The sequence below is a fragment of the Enoplosus armatus genome, chromosome 19, assembly GCF_043641665.1.
Source record: "Enoplosus armatus isolate fEnoArm2 chromosome 19, fEnoArm2.hap1, whole genome shotgun sequence".
NCBI lineage: Eukaryota > Metazoa > Chordata > Actinopteri > Centrarchiformes > Enoplosidae > Enoplosus > Enoplosus armatus.
In genome coordinates this window covers 5,317,262-5,341,491 of record NC_092198.1, presented here as the reverse complement: position 1 = coordinate 5,341,491, position 24,230 = coordinate 5,317,262, and the positions used below count along the sequence as shown (strand labels likewise).

At 42.4% G+C, this 24,230-nt stretch overlaps 1 protein-coding gene across 1 annotated transcript; it reads right to left on the bottom strand.

Annotated features, from left to right (window-relative positions):
- Positions 1-754: 754 nt before the first annotated feature.
- Positions 755-24,002, bottom strand: emilin1a (elastin microfibril interfacer 1a). Its single transcript, XM_070925777.1, has 12 exons — positions 23,821-24,002; positions 11,085-11,201; positions 9,143-9,339; positions 8,457-8,556; positions 7,824-7,932; positions 7,564-7,743; positions 5,126-6,403; positions 3,729-4,143; positions 3,267-3,392; positions 3,046-3,063; positions 2,812-2,946; positions 755-2,563 (listed from the first exon to the last, which is right to left on the bottom strand). The coding sequence occupies exons 1-12, from the start codon at positions 23,931-23,933 to the stop codon at positions 2,244-2,246; spliced, it is 3,108 nt and encodes a 1,035-aa protein (XP_070781878.1). The 5' UTR covers positions 23,934-24,002; the 3' UTR covers positions 755-2,243.
- Positions 24,003-24,230: the final 228 nt, after the last annotated feature.

Below are 24,230 nucleotides of genomic sequence, written 5' to 3'. Positions count from 1 at the left end.
TGTACATTACTTTAAAACGTCTCATTTATGTAAATAATACAAAAAGTAACGTTACACAACAAAAATACACTGAACAAAATGAATATATAAGGATAGCATTTCTTAACCCAGCCACGCTTTGCGCACTTTTTGTTCCCTAAACGTCACATTTCAGCAACATTCAGGTGTGAGAGAGGTCCCGCTTGTGTTGTATAATCCAATCCACAATCTGACATTACTGACAGCACTGGATTCATTATTCTTCATTCTCTATTTGGACCTAACCCTAACCCTATGTCCCATCTTATCATGCATCCTTACATCCCCAAGTAGCCGAGGTAGAATTACTGGTTCTTTGCCCTTGACCGCCAGTGCCCAGATCAACTTACATAGTTGTTTGTGTGAGTGACAGTGGAATGAAAGCTATTGAGTGCAGAGAGGTTTATAAGGAGACCTGCAATTCCCATTGATAAGTAATGAATGTGCAAAGACTGAAAGACAAGTGATACTCTTGTCTTCAAGGTTCTTCAGCAGCAACATCACAGCCATGAGGGTAATGTTACTGAACACAAGGTGTCACTGCAGTGCAGCATAAGAAGTGACTTTTCAACTATCCACTTCTCGTCTTCGGCTAAATTAACCAACTGAGGTCAAGAGAAAGAGATGAGAGAGGTTTAAGTAGTAGGAGCCAGAAACAAAAGTCAACCCAGCTGTGTGTATTTGTGAAAGCCAAAAAAGTGCCAAATCAAATAAGTGAAGTCCCAAGCAGGCTAAACAGTGTGTAAAAACTGGCACACACTCGCTCGTTTAATAAAGGAACACAATCTAGATGAAAGTGACACTGTTGACATCAGCTGTGTAAAACTGGGTATCTGTATTTGAGGCACACATGTGGCAAAAACATACAAAACATGTACAGTACCTGGCAAGGTGAAGTGGTAACTCGTAAAAATCTTATAAGGGCAGAACTGCTGAAAAATATTTACATTCTTTCAAGGTTATACAATGCATACAAACATAAAATTACATTCCCACACTGAACACTGAGGAAAACAATTGTGAACAAAATATGCATTGCAAGCAGACCCTGATATGCTGATATTAAGAACTGTACTACTTCCACCATAATGTAAATATAATGCAATATGTGGCAATCTGCCTTGTTGTCTTTGCAGAAAATGTGCAATGTTCCTTTTGAAATCCATTCAAGAATATCTACAAACTTGATATCATGCACACATTTTCTTCTGGAGACATTTTAATCAGACTTCTAAAGGCAGGAAGTGTGTGTACTCATGAGAGAGATGGGATTTGTAGCATAGAGACAAGGGTAAGTGAAGTTTCATTATATGTTATTGTTAGTTTTACATAAGAATTCCATTCTAAGATAGACTGGTAGTTACAGCTTCATAACTTTAAATACTTGATCCTCCACCACGTCTAGATGGCCCTTATTAGGACAGAGGGAAAAAAAATCCCCATTCCTCCCCCTGGCCATCCTCCACCACCCCACGTGTTTCTGGGCATAGCTAATGTCCTAAAATGGACTTATTGTTTTGCTGTTGTATGATTTATAAAATCCTGTGGTTTCTCGACTGAACTGTCAGTGACTTCATTTGTGCATTTCCTTCTAAAGAATCGTGGTTTGGACTGTGTCCCCTCTGCCTACACCACTCTGCATTTTTTTCCAAGACAATTCAGTGTTATGTTTCTAGGAATTTGCTTGTGGTCAGAATGAAACTGTGAGCATGAAAAAAAAAGAAACTACATTAGAAACAAAAACAAGAGTGTGCCATAACCTCTGAGCATTTGACATGCTGTGGGTGGATTACACACAAAAAACAACCCACCCCCCCCCCCCCCCCCACATCCTTTAATCATCTTGCAGAATTTCCTTTCACTATGACAAATGAGACCTGAAGGCTATATAGGTTTATAGCACAGCATGAAATATGGAATTGTAAGACAACCCTGCAGTTGCATTTTTCTGAGCAAAACACGTACAATAAAAAAACACAATGGCTCTTTGCACAGATAGTTTTCCTTAAAGCTGTGAAACACATGATTTTTTTCCTTCCTTCTTAGCGCATAAAGTAAAACACAAAGTATATTTCTCCTCGCTGAATGAATTCAGTCCAGTTATTTCAGTCTCCGTGAGCGTTCAGCCAGTGGCTCTGTCTCTTAGTCGGTCCAGCAGACAAATTAGATGCTCTCCTGCTGAAAGTTTCACCCAGAGAGACTACTTATAATGAGACTACAACCAATCAGATGGTCTCGTACAGCAGCATCCCACTGAACATGGTCAAGGGTTCGGAGGAGTAGGCCAGTTTGCCAGTGACGAGGTCGATACAGACTGTGTCCCCTGCCTCCATGGGCAGGATGATGTTGAAGACAGCCAAAGCTCCGGGGATGTGTTTGGCCTCTGCCATGGGCTTCTCCAGGCCTTCAGGCTGGTAGCCAGCTGAGTCCACTCGGGCCACGCCTGTGTTAGACTTGGACAACACGGCCTCGATCTTCATGTTCTTATGGCCCGTAAGGATGCCGCTGAAGAAGTACTTCCCGCTCACCGGAGCTGTGAAATAACCTGCAGGATGGAAGCAGATAACATGGACGACTTAATGTATTTGCTGTCATGAAGAGCTCAGACTTCCTTATTTCATGATGGACAAAAGTGTGCTCGGATTATTGTTTGATGAGTAACTTTCATGAACTTTGGATGTCAATTAAATAACACCTGTTGGATTGCATTAAAAAGTCAATGCATGGAAACAACACTACTTTAAAGGGTCAGGTCATCCTAAAAAATATGTGTATTTTTTTAGTTCAACTCACCTGTTTTAGGATTATAGACGTTGTTTTCATTGACAAAGACCTCGTTGAACACTATGGTTCCTGCGCTTCTCATCGGGCGAGTCAGTGCAGCAGAGAAAGAAAGGCGTGGCACGAGGGCATCAGATCCTGCAGGACCTGATCATGGAGGAGAGACGGAGAGTAGGAGTTAGTGTGAAATAAAGATCAAAGAGTAATGAGTGCTCTGATCTGCTGTTTAGTAAGAACAACACATACCCTGTTCGCCTCTGAGACCTGAGAAGTAAGATGAAAGATCAAAACAGTGAGTTAATCATCCAACAATATCACCAACTATCTCTTGCTGTTTATTTTTTTATTCTTATTACAATATATATCTACAGTAGATGTGAAGAAAGAGATCCAAGATACAGCTTGTAAATCAGTAAATGTTATTATATTCAACAAATAAAGAAGAAAAGAAAGTTTGTTGTCTTTACCTGGGGGTCCAGCTGATCCCTGTTTGCCCTCTATGCCCGGGAGTCCCATCCTCCCTTGGGGTCCTACAGGACCTTGAGGTCCACGCTCACCTCTCTCTCCACGGGGGCCTGGTAGACCAGGTGGACCTGGAGGAGAAGAATAGTTAATGAGACATTCCAGCTGGGAAACACCCTCCTGTTTACCACCATCCTCTTTACCAGTAATAGTTTCTCTTAGGAGACTTCTAAAAGGCACAGTAAGACGTGAACGTGACGTGCCTTTTACCCTCATGTTTACTAAAACTCCTCTTTCAGACAGATTGCAGACTTTATAGGCTCTTTAAATGAAAGACTCTCAGGATGACAGCCTGGATTCTTTCTTTGGTCTATTTTTCCTCTCACCCTGACCTTGCCTCCCTTCCACTGAGTGCTATCTCTTGTCCAAAAAGTCAAATCCCATGCCCTCTGTCCTCTGCGACTCACCCATGAAGTCCTGCTCTATGAAGCTGTGGAACTCCTTGACCAAATCCACCACTGAGGAGTTCAGTCTGTGTATGTTGGAGTGGACGTTCTCCAGCTGGACGTTCTGGATATTGTCGATAAGATCTCCTTGAGACGTTACCGTGACATTGAGTCCATTAACGCAGCTCCACAGCCCAGACACATGCCGGTTCAGGCCCTCCTTGATCCTCTCCAGGCTGTCTGAAAAAGAGTCGAAGCGTCCGCACACTCCTTCCAGCTTGGAGAGTCTTCGGTCCAGGCCATCGCTGGACCGCCGGCACTCCCCCACCTCCGTCACATAGTTGCTCCTTATTATTTGGATCTCTTTGCCCAAACTGCCGAATCGAATCTTCGAGTCATCAACATGATCTGTCAGCTCCTTCTGCAAATTGTCCACCTTGTAGAGAATGTAGAAACGTGTTAATGTGTGTATTTTGGATGAGTTTCTTTTGACAAAGTTCTTCTATAAATATACTTTTTTCCCCATCTTTGCTCACATTTATTTTCCTATGGTATCTTATACACACAAAAATATGTAAGCATATAATCTAAGCCATGTCTGTCAGGAAGACTCAAATGTTTGTAATATGTTCAAATATTTTCCTAACTATAATAATAACAGTGTTTTCACATAATATTATGTGAAAACACTGTTGCCAAGATAACCATGGGGCAAGCTTGATTGACATAATGTTGTTTTTAAAGTCCATAAAGAAACGTTATGTTTCAGTACGTACAGTTTTAAAACAACACATGGATCATCAGCACAATTACCAATATCATTATCATAATGGTGCCTTGATCTTTTCTGAGGGGAAAGTTTAATGTAATGTAGTACAGTGCTTTCTAACATGAGGCTCGGGACCCCCAAAGGGGTTGCAAGAGAAATCTGACGGGTCATGAGATATTCAAAAGGGAAAAAGAAGAAAAATACACAAATTATAATTATTTACTCTAATTTCTGCTTTTTTAGCCACACTAGGAGCATGTCTCTATGATTACGATCTGTAGGTCCACTAATTTGGTCCACACTGTACAACATATATCAACAACTATTGGATGGATTGCCATGAAATTTTGCACAGATTTTCATGGTCCCCAGAGGAGGAATCCTATCGACTTTGGTGATCCCTCGACTTTTCATCTAGCATAACCGGTGGGTCAAAAGTCTCACTTATTGAGTGAAATATCTCAACGTCTACTGGATGGATTTGCACAAAATTTCAACTCATACAGCAGTCAAATGACCTATGGCGATGGTCATGAATAGACATTGCTTCAGTTTAAAGCGTTACAAAGGTCAAATACAATACACAAAGTGTCATAGCAATTACAGCATTAGTGGTCATGTTATCTTCATCATCACCACATCATCTCACCTCAGAGATAATGGTGTCCTTGGTGTTGGTCAGATCCGTCAGCGTGTTCCCATGCGTCTGTACAGTCCTTCCCAGGCCCTTCAGAGTGTTATTGATGGAGTTAAATGTGACCATGACCCCAGCAAGCTCTCCTTGGATGGACTTCAGATCCCCTCCTAATCTCCCAGTATGGACACCATGACCGTCCAGGCGGTTCTTCAGATCATTTATGTTGATTTTACACTGCCCAGTACATTCCTCCACTTCCTCTCTGAGTCGTCCTACCTCCTCCTGAAGGTTGGAGCACACCTGAGAGCAGACGGATTCTCCTGAGTCGACCTTTCTCCGCACATCTGTTAGTTCTGCCTGGCACCTGCTGAGGCCGCTCCTGGTGGAGTTGGTGAGCAAGCGCAAGTCCTCTTCTATACTCCTGCAAATAGAACAGTCCTCAAAATCACGGCCCAACGTTTCAACCTCTGTGACTATCCGGTTGAAATTCTCGCCGTTCTCCCCTGTCACAGCTTTTATCTTTTTGACATCGTCTGATAAGTTGATCACTCTGTCAATCAGCGAGTCCCCTGACACAGACAAATCATTTAACCTGGTGTTAAACTTCTGGATCTCATCTTGGTTGGCCACAACTCTCCACTCTAAGGTTTTCACAGTGTCATCAGTCTTACGGCCGCTTCCGTTAGGCCCGCAGGTCTCATTGCACATTTTTGTAGTCGATGTTAGCCTTCTGTCCAGGAAGGTTGTGATGTTCTCCACCTGACTTAAACGCCGACTGTGGTCAGTGACTGTATCTCCGAGAACAGCCACGTCCAGCTCTATCTTGCCGATCTTGAAGCTGTGGTCATCGAGCTGACTGAGGACCATGTTGCGTAGCTGTGTGACATCTCTCTGGACGTTGTCCTTCATGTTGTTCCCGGTGTTGGTGCACCTCTGCTCCACCTTCCTCACCGTGTTATTCATCCTCTTCTCCAGGTCTCTCAGTCTGCCATTCAACCTGTCCTCTGTCACTCTTCCCTTTCCTCCACCTGTCCCAGCTAGCTCCTTATCCAGCCGCCCTTTAATAGTGTCGCACTTGTTAGCCGTGGAGGTGACACTGACCTCTAGATCAGACAACCTTTTCTCCAGCTCGGTAACTGTGTTGCAGCAGGCCTGGGATCGTACGGTCTCACTGCGGGAGATGTCCAGGCTCTGCCTCAGGTGCTGGTCCATGGAGCCGATCAGCTTCTCCAGGGCTTGGATCCGATCCCTGTCCTCTTGCTGCTGCCGCCTCAGGTCCTCCACACCGGCCTAAAAGAAACAGGGATTACAAGAAGTGTGATTATTTTTTCTAGCTGTATAGTTTGTATTACTTATGTCTTCTGTTTTATGGTGTCAGGTTTCTTATGCAAAGGTTCCTGGCAGTGTTTCTGCATTCCAAATTGTTTAATTTGAAAGTCTTACCCTCTCTGGTTTTTCCCCTGAAGTGACCCCCTGAACCCCAAGAGGAGTAAGGTGCACAGCACTTGAATAGTACACACGGATGGATTACTGAACGCCAGGGCCCAAGGAGTTCGAAGGGGGCCCCAAGGCCAGACTTCTGTTTCAAGTAACTAGTTTTAACAATTCTTGTTTAAAAGTCAAAGAGGCCAGTCAGAAGTAATACAGTCCTGATCATGTGTTTTTGCTCCTGATCCCTGCCAATACTCCAAGAGAAATATTTATCTTTATTATATTTTTTCCTACATAATACAGCTGCACAGTGTATAGCGAGGCTAATGTAAACCTACAGTAAAATGGAAGCAAACAGAATTAAAGAAAGAGAAATATGTTTGTGTTAAATATGCTCTGCTTTAAGAAGTATTTTGTATAATATTTGTGGAGATTAGTGTCGGTGTGGATCTGATATGGCAGGAAGGTTTGGGAAAGGTTTATACAGTCTCTCTTTATCTCTTAAATGAACAATACTGAAGTACTGGTGCAGTTTGCAGCCAACAACAGAATTAAAAAGGATCCAAAACAACTGTGAGCAATGGGGGTGGGGGGTATTGTGGTAGGTAGAAGAGGGAGGGCTTTTATGTGTCTGTGCCCTGGGGACCATTATTGGCAAAAAAAACTTGTTTTAACCCTCAAATTCTTTCAAACGGCTGGATTTCCCTTCTTTGAGCTCCTTCCATTTTCATATTTTAATCTTTCTTTCACGATTATTAATTTTGTTTGCAGTATTATTTATTTGTTTTATTTTTTGTTAGTGCAGTGGTTTATGTGGGAGTGCAGTTTTTTTTGTAAAACTGCCTGCATGTGGCTAATATTATTTTTTACTGCTTTGGGCAGCAGAAATCACCCACAGAAGCCCACTGGGAACAAAGTAAAAACATGAAACTTTTACAGCCACACAAACTACAACTGTCATCTAGAGTAATGTTTGTGTCTGAGGCTCACAGATCTGATTTTTACATATTGAGCTTCACCTGGCAGGCCGAGCAGGACAAAGACACCCTTCTCTCCAGCTCCGTCAGTATCTCCTCCTTCAGAGTGTTCAGCTGGTTTCCCCCAGGTCCTCCTCCTCCTCCTCTGGCCGCTCCGTCCAGTTCATTGCCCCCTCCGTTCACCAGGTGGTTGTTGATGTTGAGCAGGGTCTGGTCATGGACCTGAGCATGTCCACATAAAGTAAGTCTATTCTTGCATTTAAATTCTAAATATAAAGACTGTGAAAAGACACGATGTTTACCTGAGTCCTGTTGTAGAGATGGTCCAGCTTGGTCTGGATGCTGTTGATGGTTTCCTTCATGTGCGGCTGAGCTGAATCAGCAGGGACAATGGCCCCATTCAGACCAGGCCTACACAGAAGAAGAGTTTTGACATTTGTCATAAAAAGAGACACGTGTTAAATAATATATAACATCAAAGTGGAGGATGACCGAATAACTGCCACATTGCTTAATTTGAAAATGGATCATGTATGCAGGAAAGTGGAGTGTGGGGATGGGAGGATAAAGATTTGGTCTAAATTTAGCTGATTCTGCTTGCACAGTTTAAGCCAAAGGATATATTCTGTGTATTTATGTGGCATCCTATTAAGCTCTTGTTGAAGATCAACTATTTATATCTTCCTACCCTAATTACAAATCTATGCATATACAGTATGTTAATAAACAAGCATATCCTCTCTCAGTAAACTGACTTGCTGAAATAAACTACAGTAAAAATGAAACTATATACAGTGTACTATACATTCCCTGAACTGGATGATATCCGTGCAGCAAAATTTTTCCTGAATGTAAACAGGATTCTGGTGTTCAGCTTAAATGCACTCCATGAAAGAAAACATGCACATGATGTACTGAAAACAACATTCACGCACAGCCTCTGGTTTATGCCGTTAATGGTGGTCTGCATGTTGTGGAGGTCTTTGGTCAGACCACGGATCGTTTCTTCCAGCTGTCGGACCTTCTCAGTGTCACCTGGAGACAAAGAAAAGGAAAAACAGCCAGTATGAAAGAGGAAATGTGGAGCTTAATTCTAAGATTTCATATTTACGGCTTGCAAAATACAAACAAAGTAAGGAACCTTTAAATGTACTGGTATAGATGAAGGCCCTGAAAACTTTCTTTTCTCAATCGGCTTTGTTCAGGGAGCGATTTTATCCAACATCAACACGACATTTTCGAGAGTTTCAGTCATTTCAATTGAAAGATTTCTGTATTTGCATTTCTGTCCTTGCTTTTCTCGCTGGAAAAAGGTCAGAAGCAAGGCGGGACTCAGTTGGAAAAAGTGTTTAGCAACATTTGAATCAAAATGTGATGACATTTTGGGGATTGTTTACTTATGTTGCCAGCAACTGTCAACGTTGTCATTCTGCTTCCTGAAAAGTCAGAAACATTCATTCATTCTTAAGGTATAAAGACTGATGTGGAGAGATACATGTGGGAAAATATGTACACAATACAGTTCTGATTTCACAAAATGAATTACATGTTTCTGATGACATAAAACCATATTTTAAGTAGATGCAGCATGAATTTCATAGAGCCCTCTTATCATCTCTACCTTCTCCTCTCTGTCCGCCGCCTGTGTTGTAGCCCGTCTGCGTGACACGGGGTCGCCCTCCGTTGACCTGAGTGTCGGTGGTTCCTTTTGGTCCATCGTGGCAGTCTTCCCCCGAGTAACCATGGCAACACTTCCACTCCATTTCTGTCACCATCTTGTAAGCCACCTTATACCTTGGCCTCCTGTATGTCCGGTAGCTGAAGATGGAAACGGAAATTTCAGACATCAAATGTCATCTGTGTTTTTATTTGTTCTGACTTGATAAGACCTGATTTTCTAGACTTGACTTGAGATTTAACACAAATGATGTGGACTCATGAATTGATTTTTTAGCCATGCTAACGACGTGGCTCTATGGATGGCAATTGTGGTCATTCTTTAGCAAAACTGACCTGTGCCAGACCATGAGATTGAGATTTAAAACCTGTCGTGTGATCCTGATCCTGAGGTTCAGTGCGCATGCGCCGACCGTGCATGCAGCCTGTTACAGTGGTTCCTGTTTGTTTTCTTATTTTTTCTTACTTTTCTCCTTTATTCCTTTATTTAACTCAGTACTTTTTAAAATACTGACTTTTGAAGTTGCTCCCTCTCCAAACATGCTGGTGGAGAGAGTTCTGGTACTTTTTTTCACTCTGGAATGACTTTTTATTCTGTATAATTTCCCCGCGGGAATCAATAAAGTATTTCTGATTCTGATTCTGATTCTGATTACCAAGTCAAGGACCCATATCGGTCCCTGAACCCTGTATTGAATACCACCGCTGTACACTGTTGATATTAATGTGCTCTGAGTCATTAGATGTCTGGAAATAGCTGCAAATCATCTCCAGATGATAGATGGGATTATGAGTGCTTTGTAAACTTTAAATGTTATTCCTGTCCCATTTTCCAAAAGATATCCACTGCATTTAGCCACAAAAGAAAAAGAATGTTTTATTTGGATAGCTCTTCTGTAGTTTTATTATCAATGCGTCATTTAGGTCTGTGACTGAAGAGACTCGATGTTACAGTAACAACGCAATAAACAGACTTGAATTGGCCGGAAGTCTCAATAAAGACTTATGGCAGCGTCACAGGCACATTAACAAGCCCTGACTGCGAAGGTTCAGCACGCTGCTCTCCTTTATGCCAACCCACAAACATCACTGTAGGTATCGCAGAGCCTTTTCTGTGCCATAGAAAAGATTTCGTCCTCCAGCTCTCTGCTCTGAGAGCGTGAGAAAAAGGAGTCCGACGTACTCTCAGAGGAAAAACAAAAAACAGGGCTCGAGATGGAGGGAGGAGGAGTTAGAGAAAGAGTCATAAAAAAGACGGAGTAAGAAGAAGAGATTGTTTTTACAGGGCAGGAGACTAGACTGTGGTGCCTGGAACCCCTGTCGGCTTCATTCTTAGCATAGCCCAGGTTTAGGCTGAGGCCCCTGGCAGGCATGGGGATCAAGCAGCCAGGCCAGGGTCACACAACATGGTGAAAACTTCAAAAGAGTAGAAACATCAGGAGTGCTTGATTAATGTTGCTTTGCAAGATTTGGACAAATCATTCAATAAATCACATCTATAGTAAATTTGCTGCAATGTTTGTAATATTGGATATCCCCAGGTCTGCATCAGGCTGAGCACCGGGCTTACTGGAGCTACACCACAGTAATATGTGTGAGTTTGAGACCAAGTACTAAATAATTGTCTATAGTGATGTTCTGGCCCCAGGCACCACCAGACACCTTCCTGACCAGACTCTCCTGAGAGAATATGGACAGAGAATGAAAAGAGCTGAGCAAATTCAGCATCCACAGACAGGAAACAGGGGGAGAAGATGGATGGATAGAGGATACAAACTTCTGTGGAAGTGAGGACAGGAAGTTAGAATACAGACAGGATTTCTGCAGCAGAGAGGAAGAATCAGGCGAGATGTGAAATGCGAAAGAGGAAAGCAATAGATACTCACGCAACTCTAGGACACTGGCCCCAGGTGCAGCGTTGATAGTCCGGTTTGATGTACGTCTCCACCCCATCCTCCATCACACAGCTAACAGTTCTTGTCACCACATAAGCACACCAGTTCCTATGAAATCACACACACAAGCAGGCAAAAAGGAAATGACAAATGAATAACTGCGCAATGACTTGCTAGTTTACTGGAAGTTTAGAGTCAGGCGTTGACACAGACATAGCAGCCCTCTGACACACCCAGTATACACTCTGCTGCTGCCCTTTGTTTCCAGTCAAAAAGAGGAAAGATTTGGAAAAATAATAATAATCAAAAATCTGGTCACTTGTTGACTGAGAGGCTCTACTGTGAGTTTCCAGATCACTATCTCAAACCCCTCACTGATTATTATTCTGTACAACATTCAAGAGAAATTGTCCGCTGGTGCAGATGTCAGATCAGTTCAGGATAACAACATGATTTCAACAAAGGCTACCATTGTACACTTCCCCAACTCCACACCAACCAACCCACACAGAGACACACACACACACACACATCCATGTAGTGTTTATACTGCATATCCATGTGAAAAACGACCATTGGTTATATTCAACATTCTCAATGCAAATTTAATGTAAGAGATGATGGACATAATCCACAGTCCTCACTATGCCCAAAAAAAAAATGCACTTGAAAGTTCAGCTCAAGCTCATATGAGGTTTCAGCAGTCGCAGTTAGCCAAATCAAGCAAGTATCTTCCAAAGTTACAGTCGTTCGTGTTTAGCCAAGCTTAGCACAGAGCTGGAAGCAGGGGGAGGGGGTTCTAGACTGAAAACATACACCTGCCAACACCTCTGAAGAAACACAGCTCTGAGACACTAACGGCTTACCAAGTTATTATTGCTAACTTGTTAGCAAAAAGGTACCTACTTATACATCCAACACTCACAGAGCATCCCATGTCAGTCGTGTTTGAAGTTCCTGAGAAAGATATGTGGGCCTTTAGCTTGTTAGATGTTCCATCTTCACAAGACAGTTGTTTACTTTTAGCCATCTCCTGCTTTGCACTTAGCTGACTTGGCTTTTTGGCTAATACCACCCCCTCCCCACCCCCCCACCCCCCTTCAACAACACATGATGGGGGATGGATGAGAGTGCAGCTGAAAAACTAAAACTCTTTGTGTGTTTGGTACAAGTTGCCCTTTTAACATTACAATAAATATAAATAGATATTTTTTAAAAAGAAGGTAATATACAGAATAAAACATATGGTTGAACACTAGAGGTTAAATTTTCATGCAGGGAGTTTAACTCTTACTCCAATTCAGATTTAAACCTGGAATCATTGATTTTATAAGTTGATATAGCGAACGTGTTCATGAACAGTCAGCATTTATTTGGAGTTGTGTTCCTGGCCACTTGGCAGATGTAAGTGGAATATTCACTCCGATTTAAGTACCTCTCCTCCAACTCCTTCACCAGCTATACGTTAGCTTTGTCTATCCCCTTTAGCTTTGGTTTTTAGAGCTTTTTCACTGCAAAATAGCTGTGGGCTCATCCCTATGAGCAACTTTTCGCATTACATTTGGTCCTTTGTTGATAAAAAATATTGATTATAGCAGCTTTAAGGTTAATTCAGGTTTAAACTTAATCCTATTCATAAGCCTAACTCAAATACTAATTCTAAACCAACGCCTGTGAAGTGAAGGCTGTCCCAAATGATTCCACATAACAAAAATGTCCTCATAAACATGTCTTAGAACTCCCCCTTAAGGGACAGAATTACAAGAAACACACACACTCCCACATACTCCCCCAGTCTACATGCTGCCCAATTTGTCCTTATCCCTCTGACCTCTCCTGACCCTCAGATATCTCTCTTGATAACAGCTACCGAGAGACTTAAGACACAGACGTCCTTCAGACGCTTTCTATCATCATTTTCATATTACCCAGAATCCCCATCCACTGCTATTTCCCCAGTGGTTATTACGGCCAATTAGTGTCACTCTCGGATTCATCTGAGCGGGACTATGAAGGGTTTGCAGATAAAAGTTGGAGCATACAAGGAGTTCCTTCATGCTGGAGAGTCAATCAGCAGCTTCCCCTCTCTGTCTGTCTTCATGACTGTCTCTGTGTCTGCCAGTCTTTCTCTCTATGTCTCTTTCTGTCTGTCTCTGTGTCTGTCAGTCTTTCTCTCTATGTCTCTTCCTGTCTGTCTTTGTGTCTGTCAGTCTTTCTCTCTATGTCTCTTCCTGTCTGTCTCTGTGTCTGTCAGTCTTTCTCTGTATGTCTCTTTCTGTCTGCCAGTCTTTCTCTCTGTCTCTTTCTGTGTGTCTTTGTGTCTGTCAGTCTTTCTCTCTATGTCTCTTTCTGTCTGTCTTTGTGTCTGTCAGTCTTTCTCTCTATGTCTCTTCCTGTCTGTCTCTGTGTCTGTCAGTCTTTCTCTGTATGTCTCTTTCTGTCTGTCAGTCTTTCTCTCTGTCTCTTTCTGTCTGTCTTTGTGTCTGTCAGTCTTTCTCTCTATGTCTCTTTCTGTCTGTCTTTGTGTCTGTCAGTCTTTCTCTCTATGTCTCTTCCTGTCTGTCTCTGTGTCTGTCAGTCTTTCTCTCTATGTCTCTTTCTGTCTGTCTTTGTGTCTGTCAGTCTTTCTCTCTATGTCTCTTCCTGTCTGTGTCTGTGTCTGTCAGTCTTTCTCTGTATGTCTCTTTCTGTCTGCCAGTCTTTCTCTCTGTCTCTTTCTGTCTGTCTCTGGGTCTGTCAGTCTTTCTCTTTATGTCTCTTTCTGTCTGCCAGTCTTTTTCTCTATGTCTCTTTCAGTCTGTCTTTCTGTCTGTCAGTCTTTCTCTCTATGTCTCTTTCTGTCTGTCTGTCTTTGAGTCTGTCAGTCTTCCTCTCTCGCTCTACACATCACCCACTGTGTAACTAGTTTTATTTTTAGGCTCTTTCTTTAGGCTTTTCTCGCTCTTGCTGTCTCTGTCTCCTTCTCCCTCATCCTTTCAATATTTCCCCTCTTTGCGACTCCACCTCTCCCCTGTTCCCCCAAGACCATGATCTTCCCCTTCATTCCAGAACTTGTCTGACTGACAGAAAGAGTTTATCATGTCTCGATCCTCCCCTGCCCCTCATGACCTCCTCCTCATGACCTCCTGTTCCTGTTGCTACCGTACGTGGGAAAGTGAACAGGACTAATTAACTGTCAGACTCTACTGTAAAGGTTTTCACCAAGAATCATGAGGGACATTCAAAGGACTGGTTGACCTAAAGTATATATTTATATATTTACTTTCCTCTAGTGGTGTTGAGCCATACAGATAGTTTTGGTTTTACAGTTTTACAGTGCTTACGTCTCAGCGATTTCTGCCACCACCCCGATACATTAAAGGTGAATGGAATTTAGTTTGGTTTGATTTGGTTTGGTACTAACAGCAATGAATAATTAGACTTGTAAATGTCACTGTCAATAAAAACTATTGATTATTGGTGGATTATCAGAGTGACAAGGACATTGAAATCTGACAAAACTAACCAACTAACCAAAACGATCTGCATGCCCAGGTACTAGAACTAGACTGATAAATAAGTCAATGTGGCTGATGGGCCCATACATTGGCCAATATTATCAGTATGTATATGTCGGCCAATAAGCGACAAATGTCAGTCCAGAAATTACAAATAATTATCAAAATGTGTTGTTTATATATACATATACAGTATATATTGGATAACATATCAATACCAGATTTTTAAAACTGTCAATAGCAGTATTAGCCTCAGGAATCCAGTATCAGTCAGGCTATGCTACATACTGTAGCATTAGTAAGTGAGAAAATAATGAAAGAAATGTGAGAAAGTAATGTATGTGATGGTTGCTTTTCGCAAAATAAGACATACTGTGTTCTTGGAGTCCCAGCCGCATGAAAAAAAACACAGGAGTATGGATTGCAGATAAATAGCTTCACTATGTACATTTTGCTTTTTTAGTATATTCACAGCATATCATGTTGCTTTGAGTTGATTTGAAATGAATACTAATTCAGCTCAGCCTGGAGTCAACACCAGATCGAGCAGAAGTTAATGTCATTTGGCTGAAATCAACCAGCGCTCATGCATCCAAACGGCTCTGTAACTCCCTTTCCAAAGATTTGCGGTTCTTCACAGAGATCTTCATGGCCGCCTCGAGCTCTGCATCGAATGGTATTACGTTTTGCTTTGCCAGTCTGTGGTCGGTGACATTGTATTTAATGTGTCTATCAGAGCTTGGAGCTTTCACAGCAAAACTGCTTTCACAGCAAAACGCACCATACATCTGAAATCAGTCAGCGCGTCCAAACACAGCTGTCTCCCCCCTCATGTATTCCCAAAGTCTTGCGGTTCATCGAATGAGAGTTTGCTGGGTTATCTTGTTTTGCGGTTTGCTATACTAAATTGTGTATGTTGGACTCGGGAAGTAAGAGTAACGGGAATCTAACATCTCCATCAGGAGTTGGACCAATACATGAGCATTTAAAATAAGACAACGGTGATAAATCAAAGCAGCTCTGTCTCTTCCCCCTGCAGCTCCACTGTGTTGTTTTTTTGTCACTGTGATTCAGTGGGCCAGCTCTGCCCATCTATTATCCTGACTTACTGACTATAAGGGTCGCAGACGCAGCAGATAAAGCATAAAGTTGGCAACGTTCACACCCTATCTTCTCTGATGGAGAACAGGCGCTGAGTCTCGTATAAATAAACCTAACCATCTCTCTTTTTTCACAGCTGAGCCGACACAGATGTGGATGCAGACACGCACGTATACATACATACATACGCAAACATACAACTCCCTCCGTCTCTGCAGCGTCCAAACACCCACACTTACCGTACATATCACCCTCCCTGCCGGTTCATTTTCCATCTTTCCATCATGGGCCTCTCACTCCAGTGAAATACATAAGAGGAGCCTTTATATTTGTAAGAGGATGACTAAGTGTTAGTGCGGCACTAAAAGAGTGTGTCTGTGGGGGTGTGCTTGTGCTTAGGCGTATGCCCTTCACAAAAGAGAGTACAGTACAGTGAATTTGTTTATGCACCCTGCTGCATGTGTGCCTGCATGCAAGTTTTCTGTTGCATGGGTGACACCTTCAAAACAACGCTTCAGCTCCAAACCCCCTGACCTTTCCTCCTTACTCTCTCTCTCTCTCTCTCTCTCTCTCTCTCTATAGTCGGTGTGAAGTTAAGCATTCCAAACAGTAATCCAATAAAGTTAATCCAAATGGCCGCAGAGAAATCGCTCACATGTAAGTCCACTAACTAGACTCTGCGTCTTTTCCATAAGTGTAAAATACAATTACAAGCAAATACGCAACATGAAACAGACAAACACACTACGCATGCATTCATGCATTCACAAGCAGACGCTCACACAGACATGCAGGGACACACAGACACAAGAATAATGAGAGCACGACTCTAACCTGCTTATTTTCACGCTTACTACACTTAAACTTAAAACCATATACCTTTATAAACTGATGCCAATTAAACACAAACATACATTGCAGTTTATAACCTAAGGTGGTGCTTAAAGGAGAATTGAGAGCATGGGTGTGTGTGTGCTTGGTCTCCCTTCAATGGCATATTCAGCAGCTAATCTCCCTGTTTCCTTTACTATATCAGCAGCACAGGAAAACACTGCACATAAACAGTCCAGTTCCTGCACACATTATTGAATGTTTAGACCAACAAAATGTATTTGGAGAATGTAGATTAGATAAAGACAGAAATGTAAAACTAGAGTACAATACATTTCACTAAATTGAAACTTTCAAGTTGTTTAAGCCTTCAAGCCCCAGTGGACCGGTCATTACAGACTCACAGCCAAACTCTAGTGGAGATCCCAAAGTTTCCAAAGATACCAGATATGTCTGAATTTTGGGGCCGTCTCATGCTTCCCTTAGAAAAACTTATGGAAGCGGTTGTGTTAACTAGACGTGGATTGGCGTACCAACCAGTTAGTCCTGATCCTTTGGTAAAACCAAAGAATTTAATTCAAAAGTGTTTTCTAACACAATGTTTCAGTTTTACAAGCGGTAAGACTTCAAAGATGAGGTCTAACTGTTTTGGTTTTGGCAAATCCACATCTGGTTAACTTCCCCAATACAATAAAGTGCAGCTGGGGCTGGGGTAATGTCTATAAAATGATGTAAGTCGATTCAGAAACTGAATGCTGCAGCCACTGGGGTTGGTAGTCATAGTAAACATCATATGATTTCAATGAAGCGCTGGAACAAGCTAATACAGAATATACACTCAGTTGCCAGTAGCTAAAACTAACTAATAAAACCAGGAGCCACTCGTAAAAAAACTGCTACTAAGTTCTAGTTGTTTTTTTTAAAACCCACAGTGTACCTTTGAACCTGCTTTTTTGATTTTGTTTTGGCCAAAACAGAACAGAAACAAACTGTAAATACAACATCAACGTAAGTTAATAAGATGAGTTGATATAGTGAACAGTTGCTAATTTACACATCCAGCAGATAAGGAGAAACATTACCATTCACTGGGAGAAATGTTTGTGTCCGCCTGGCCAATGCATGTCCAACATTCACTCTCTTTTTGCTCTCCACCAACTCCTGAAGAAAGTATCTGGCTCTTTAGCTGCTAAATGCTATGTTCACCAGCTAATCGCTAACTTTGTCTGTCTCATGTTTGGTGCCGTTGGAGCTTTTTTTGCTGGAAACAGCTGCGTGTTAGTTCTGGAGGCAACACTGATGAGTAAACAGTAAAGTTGTGGGCCTGTAAAACCAAAACAATGAGCTGAAATATGCTATAAAGCTCTCTGTGGCTGAGGGAAGTCCGGTGATGATTCTCTGTATGTTCGTCTCCACGAGCAACCTGTTTCTTGTACACAGCGATGTGCTACATTTTTCACACAAAAATGTTGACAATAGCAACTTTAAGGGGAAATCAATAAGAAAACGGTATGTTAACATGGACATATAGACAGACAAGACTGAAAAGGGTGAACTAAAACTCCATCTGCCATACCGTCAGTTCACAAAAAGTGGGATTAGCATATCAGGAGCTGTCTGATTTCACACATTTGATGAAGCATACCCAGACGAATACATAAACAAGCACAGGAAAGGAGCCTAAACGCACTTAATAGCCTACACTTGTCCTTCTCCTACACACACACACATAGAAACAATGTTTTCATTACTTCTCTGCCAGTCACCAAGCAATGAAACTTCCATTGTACATGTCTTATTTTGTATTTTATTGAGTCATAAATCAGCGTGAGTGGAACTCTTGCACCTGTCTAAGCATCACTTTATTTCCCAATAAATTGCACCTCCTTATAAAACAGCTGACAGACACTTCATAGCCAAGCAGGAAGTTGCGGTCTGACATCTCAACCCTCACATACCGGGTTCATTTTATTCAACAGCATCCCTGCATGAGCCCTACAGCAAAGAATTGCGGGTAAAACTGGAATAGCCATTGACAAAAGTGACATAGAGAGTAAGTGGGAGGAAGGAGGAATGAACTAAAGAAAAAGGGGAGCTGGGGTTTAATACTTAAACAAAGAAATCACTTGGCGGTGCCTATTGTTGAGGGATCTTTCATTTAGCTTCAAGGGAAGGCTTCGACAGCAACCTGAATGGATGGATGGAAAGGGGTGTGTCTCAGTGTTTGAACTGCGACCCAAAGGTCAAGCACCCCTCCAACGTCCTAGTAAAGGTACACTCCTGTACACACACCGAAAAGCACACAGACGACAACATACACACTCGAGTGCACTTACTCACGCTTGAGTGGTCGCACGCCGACAGACAAACACACACAAAGGCAGACACACACATTCTTCCAGTCTCTCTGCGCTGTCTTAAACTGCAGTTTTACTCACGCACACACACACCATTTTCCCTTTGGACTCGTTCCAACATCAAGGGACAATGTGACTGTGTAAACCTCTCTCTTGATTGTTTAGCCTGGCGGTCATGAAGATATACAGAGAATGTCCGCGATACTGCCACTTGCTTTAGTATTATTCCTCAGATACGTCAGCGTTCGGAGGTCTGCAGGGGGTTTCAGTGGCTCGCTTGAATTTTAACCATTTATGGAGGCATGTGCGTTTGAAACATAAGTCTCCTCAAAGCCTTAAAATTGCAGTTGCCCAAAATAGTACAGATTATTTATGTAGGTAAATCTTTATTAGCTCCTCTGAAATACAAACCAGTAAGTTCAGTAATTAAACATCTTGACATGTTGTTCTATTTATTCTTCAAGTTGAAAGGAGGTTTATGGCTCCAATTGTTCATGTGTGGTGGGATGGGATGACTATTGGGAAGGGATCCAAATCTCTATAGTGTCCTGTAAGTTTATCTAAACAAGGTAAAGAAAGCTTTCTCGAATGAAATGCATTCTGGGAACTATGGTAATTAGGTTACAATGGCTGTGACTGGAAAGGGTCCCATTTCCCACATTTTCATTCCCATATATAATGAGATTTGTTTACTGCCCTAATTAGCAGAAAGCAGAAAATCACACAGATTAAGTGAATTTGGATTCTTTCCAAGGTTCGGTCATGAAGAGGACAATCCCTTTACAGTCTAATTGCCTGGCCACGTACTGGTGCATTTTAGCTTTTTCACCATATTACAGCGCATTGTAGGTAATACATAATGCTCTCAAAGATTTAGACGCTCTGAAACAAGACTAAGAGCCTACAGCCAGGCTAGCAGCTTGTGAGGCTGTACTTGATTGAGCTACTTGAGTTAAATGCGAACATCAGCATGCTCACAATGACAATGCGAACATGGTGACAAATTCACATTTGCCATGTTCCCAATCTTAGTTTATCATGTTAGCATGCTAACATTAGCTAATTAGCACTCAACACAAAGTGCAGATGGGGGATGTCATTAGTTTAGCAAGTACTTTGTCATAAAGTCAAGTCAGTTTCATAGTTATCCATCCAACAGTTGTCAAGACATTTCACTCAAAACCACAAATTTCAGCTTCATGGTGGTCCTAGAGTTGCTGAGATATTTCAGTCAGGACTAAAGTGGTGGAACAACCGTTAGAGTGCAGATCCAGTCCAGTCAAAGCCAATGTTGCTTCATGAACTGTATTAGGATCAGTTTAATGGACACTGTTCTTTTCAAGCTGTTCTTTTAGTTAATCATTTTAAATCAAAGGACATGAATTGATGGATAAAATGTATAAATTACAAGCTCATAACTGGCAGTTGTAAACTTAATACCTACTGTATGTCTTGAGCTAATGGTTAGACGTGACCATTTTCCTTGTGATGGACACGAGGCAAATTTATGGGCAGCTGATAGGCAACTGACCCACATGAGGTTTCCACATGCAATGAATCTTGAATTCTGAGTTACCACAACAGTAGACTGTGCAACCACAGTCTACTTCTGCTGCACTGGAGCCACTGGGGTCGATGAGCTTGCTCTGTGGCAATTATTAAAAGAAGCCTAATTACTGACAATTATTCTCTCTATATGCCCAGATTGCATAACCCTAATGCATTCTCAAGGGTTATTCAGTAGATACTCTGTCATCATTAGAGTACATGAATTGCTGATGTACCTCCTACATTTCCCCAAATTCCTTTCAACAGCAGAGGAGGCATGAATTAAGTGCCATTGGTCATACTGGATGTTGACAGAGAGAAATGTCAATAGCAAAAGTCAGTAAAAAGAGTGTCTTATGGCTTCACTGCAGTTGAGGGAGTGAGTGAGTCCTGCACCATCTTTGATTTTACATGGTTCGTATTGCATCAAAGGAAGAGACCTTTTTCCTTTCTCTGTCACAATAAATCATTTTTTAATACATTTTAAGTTGCCAAGAAGATTATCTATTCTTACTTCTGTGCCTGAAATGTTTCAAGTTGCAGAAGATATCCATGATATGTAGTATACTGTCAAGGGGCGATACAGTAATTCCAAAGGTGTTGGATGAGGTTGAGGTCGGGGCTCTGTGCAGTCAGTCAACTTTTTCCAAACCAAACTGGGAAAAGCAAAGCAAAGAAACTGGAAAGGCCCTTCCCCAAACTGTGGCCACAAAATTGGACATAATATGTCAGAACTAATCACCTCTTTGGCTCTCCTGTTTTTCCTGTTACTATCCACAAAGCAGAGGACCTTGAAAACAGGAAAACCCTTTTTTTTTAAATAGAATTTTCTAATCTAAATCCATGTCAACACAACATCTGGAACTCCAGCAACTGAATAAGAGTAATGAGCATTTATCTATCTTTATGGCCCCCATATGGAGCACCCTAATGCTAATGTAAAGAAAAAAGTGGAAGGGGAATAAGTACGATTTCTGACAGAGGGATGCCCTGTAGCTACTCCTTGCTCCCCTCCAGTGGTGATCTAATGTCTTGTCCTTAAAAGTATACATGAATCTAAACAGATCAGCAGTCCACCTGCAGCCTCCAGCCGCAAACACACTGCTCTTTTCGCTATTCTCCTCTGTCAGAGCTGACGGGATGACGCGTTGCTCTGACATTTTGGCAGGAGATGTGTCGGACAGCTCTGGGTCCTCCTGAGCCGCCACCCCCCCCCCCCCTCCCCCATTAAGACCCCTGCTGGATGTCTTCAGTTCATTCGACAGCCTTTACCACTCATGGAATACTTCACACATCTGTCAAAACAGATCAATTGAGTTCAAACGGATGTCAGAGGGGCAAACCGCATTGCCACGGGCCAGAGCATTCTTCTCCCCGATGCGTCACCGTGTGTGTGTGTGTGTGTGTGTTTGTGGTTTGCGTGTGTGTATGTCACAGGCCAGCCATGCGGACTCCTTCATAGCTTGCTGGTTTCAGCAGGGGGAAGGCATCTAAGGACCCAGGCCGCCTCTTCTCTTCGCCTGTCAGTCTGTCTTTTCTCTTGTCGTGTTGCTCCTCCCCGCCGCTTCTCACTCTTTCAGCCTCTCTTGTCACGCCTGCTCGGGATCTCCCTCTTCTCTCCAGACCTTCTGTTTCTTTTACTGTCTTTTCTTTTGTCTTGCCAGTTCTCCCCATCGTTGTTCTTGTTTTTTTTCCCCTCTCTTATATTCATCTATCCTTCTCTTGACTTCTTATCACTCACTTCAACTTCATCAGTCAAGTTTTTCTTCTCTTTCTCCATCTTTTGCCCAGTGTCCTCCTCTCTACGTGCCTCCCACTTTCTCTCATTCGCAGTATAGCCAACAGTTCAGCTTCATCATACACCAAAGAGGGCAACCATCCACATCTCATGACTCAGGCAGCCACAGCAGCAGCACACTGTGCACTCTGATGTGGAGAGAAACCTAATAGAAGCTCATATTGCAGGAGCTCAACTCCCAGAAGCCTGGCCTGCCTTGCATACACACATACACACACGCTAAGTACAAACACATGCAGGTATGCAGGCAGACACATACCACATGTGAGAGATAGACTCTGTCATTCATTCACTCCTGTTGTGACCCCTTTCATTCACACACATGCACACACACACATTATCAGTCATTCAATATGCCAAAACTTCCTCATTCATTCATTTACAAGCACACAAACAAAGTCACACACACACACACACATCTGTCCATAGAGGTGAGGGGGTCGTCCACACATGGGGCCCTCAGGCAGAAGCTCAATTACATGCTAATAACACACTATGGGGTCAGCAACTGCACAATAAAAACATACAAGCGTTGGCTCACTGACAGTATTAACAGCTTTATGAGCAGGGGCTCCAACAGCCATCACTGATTTACGAACGACTATTAATCAACGGCCGCTAAGATCTAACTGAATTCCTGACTGTCCCATAAAAGAGGTCAAGATGGTAGTTTGGGAATCCTAAATCTGAATCACTCAATTTCAAATTCCAAGATAATACACTATCAGTTCGCTGGATTAATGATGTCCAAAGTTCGGTATCCCTGCAACTTGTCACTCCCCGTAGAGGCCAGTCACCTTTACTTGACTGGAAGATGCTGTTTGCCAAAATGATGAATGATCCTACAAGGCTAAAGCTTGGGGGGCTGCTGGAAATTCTGGACCCCCTGAAAACTTTTCATTTGGGGCCCTGAAACAGTAAATATATATAATCCCTATAAGCCTCATCCAGCTCTGGGCCCCCTGAATCATCACCATGTTGTTCATACAGGGGTCTAGTCAGACGATATTTTCACATGGTGGACCCCGAAAGAGACATTCATTAAGGAAGTGACCCCCAATACAAACTGACAGGATTTCTGCCCAGCATGGAAGGATTTTAGTTGATGCTGGTTTTGTATAAATAGGTTAAAGTTATGGTGAAACACATTAGGGCTGCAACTGAGGAGGGTTTTCATTATCAGTTAATGTATTCATTTTTTTAATTAATCAATTAATTGTTTCGGCCACTAAGTTTCCAGAACCCCAGACTATCCAAAATATGTCTTTTCTGTCAGACTAAATGTCCAAAACACAAAGATACTCAATTTACAATGATATAAAAGAAATCTTCACGTTGGAGAAGCTGCAATCAATCGACTAATAAATGAATGGCCCTGAACTCTTTCAGTTTGTTAGGAAGGACCATACTTTGGGAACCACAGGACGGGGGCGACTCTGGGGGACTCTCACCGTCATCATGAATCTTAAATAAACACTTTTCCAATGGAGGTTTTGAACTGAAGCCTTTTTCTTGTAAAAGCCTAAAACTAGAACCAAACGAGCCACAGGGAATAACATTTACACACGTGCGATCCCGTTCATGTGGAATCCTACCTGTGTCTGCTGGCCGCTCTCTGTCCCGTCTGGATACTGGACTCCGAGTACCCAAGACCCCAACTAACCCGGGCCAACACGAAGGCAAGCAGCAGGTAAAATACCGTCTCCATCCTAACGTCCAGTGTGCGTTAAAAGCAAAGAAATGTCATTTAGTTCCAACGTTTATCCCAGAGAACTACTTCTTGCTATCTTCAGTGACGTGCTGTCGGCGAGTGAAGATGGAGAGCCATGACCTCACAGGATGAGAAACTCCCGCAAACCCCGCACAGTCCAGTCAAGTGCATTTCAGATGGTAAACTGCGGCTGAAGCGAGTGTGAGTAGAGCCGCTGCTGAAGAGCGGAGCAACAAGAGGAAAGTTTCCTGTCAGAGCTCCAAGAGCAGTCATGCCCGCTCAGGGTCTCTCTCT

Bases quoted from the DNA above. Each gene is read 5' to 3' on its own strand.
- emilin1a (XM_070925777.1), bottom strand. From the start codon at position 23,933: ATGGAGACGGTATTTTACCTGCTGCTTGCCTTCGTGTTGGCCCGGGTT. The intron at 11,202-23,820 runs GTAGGATTCCAC...GTGATTTCATAG, and splicing joins AGAGCGGCCAGCAGACACAG to GAACTGGTGTGCTTATGTGG. The intron at 4,144-5,125 runs GTGAGATGATGT...ATTCTCTACAAG, and splicing joins AGGACACCATTATCTCTGAG to GTGGACAATTTGCAGAAGGA.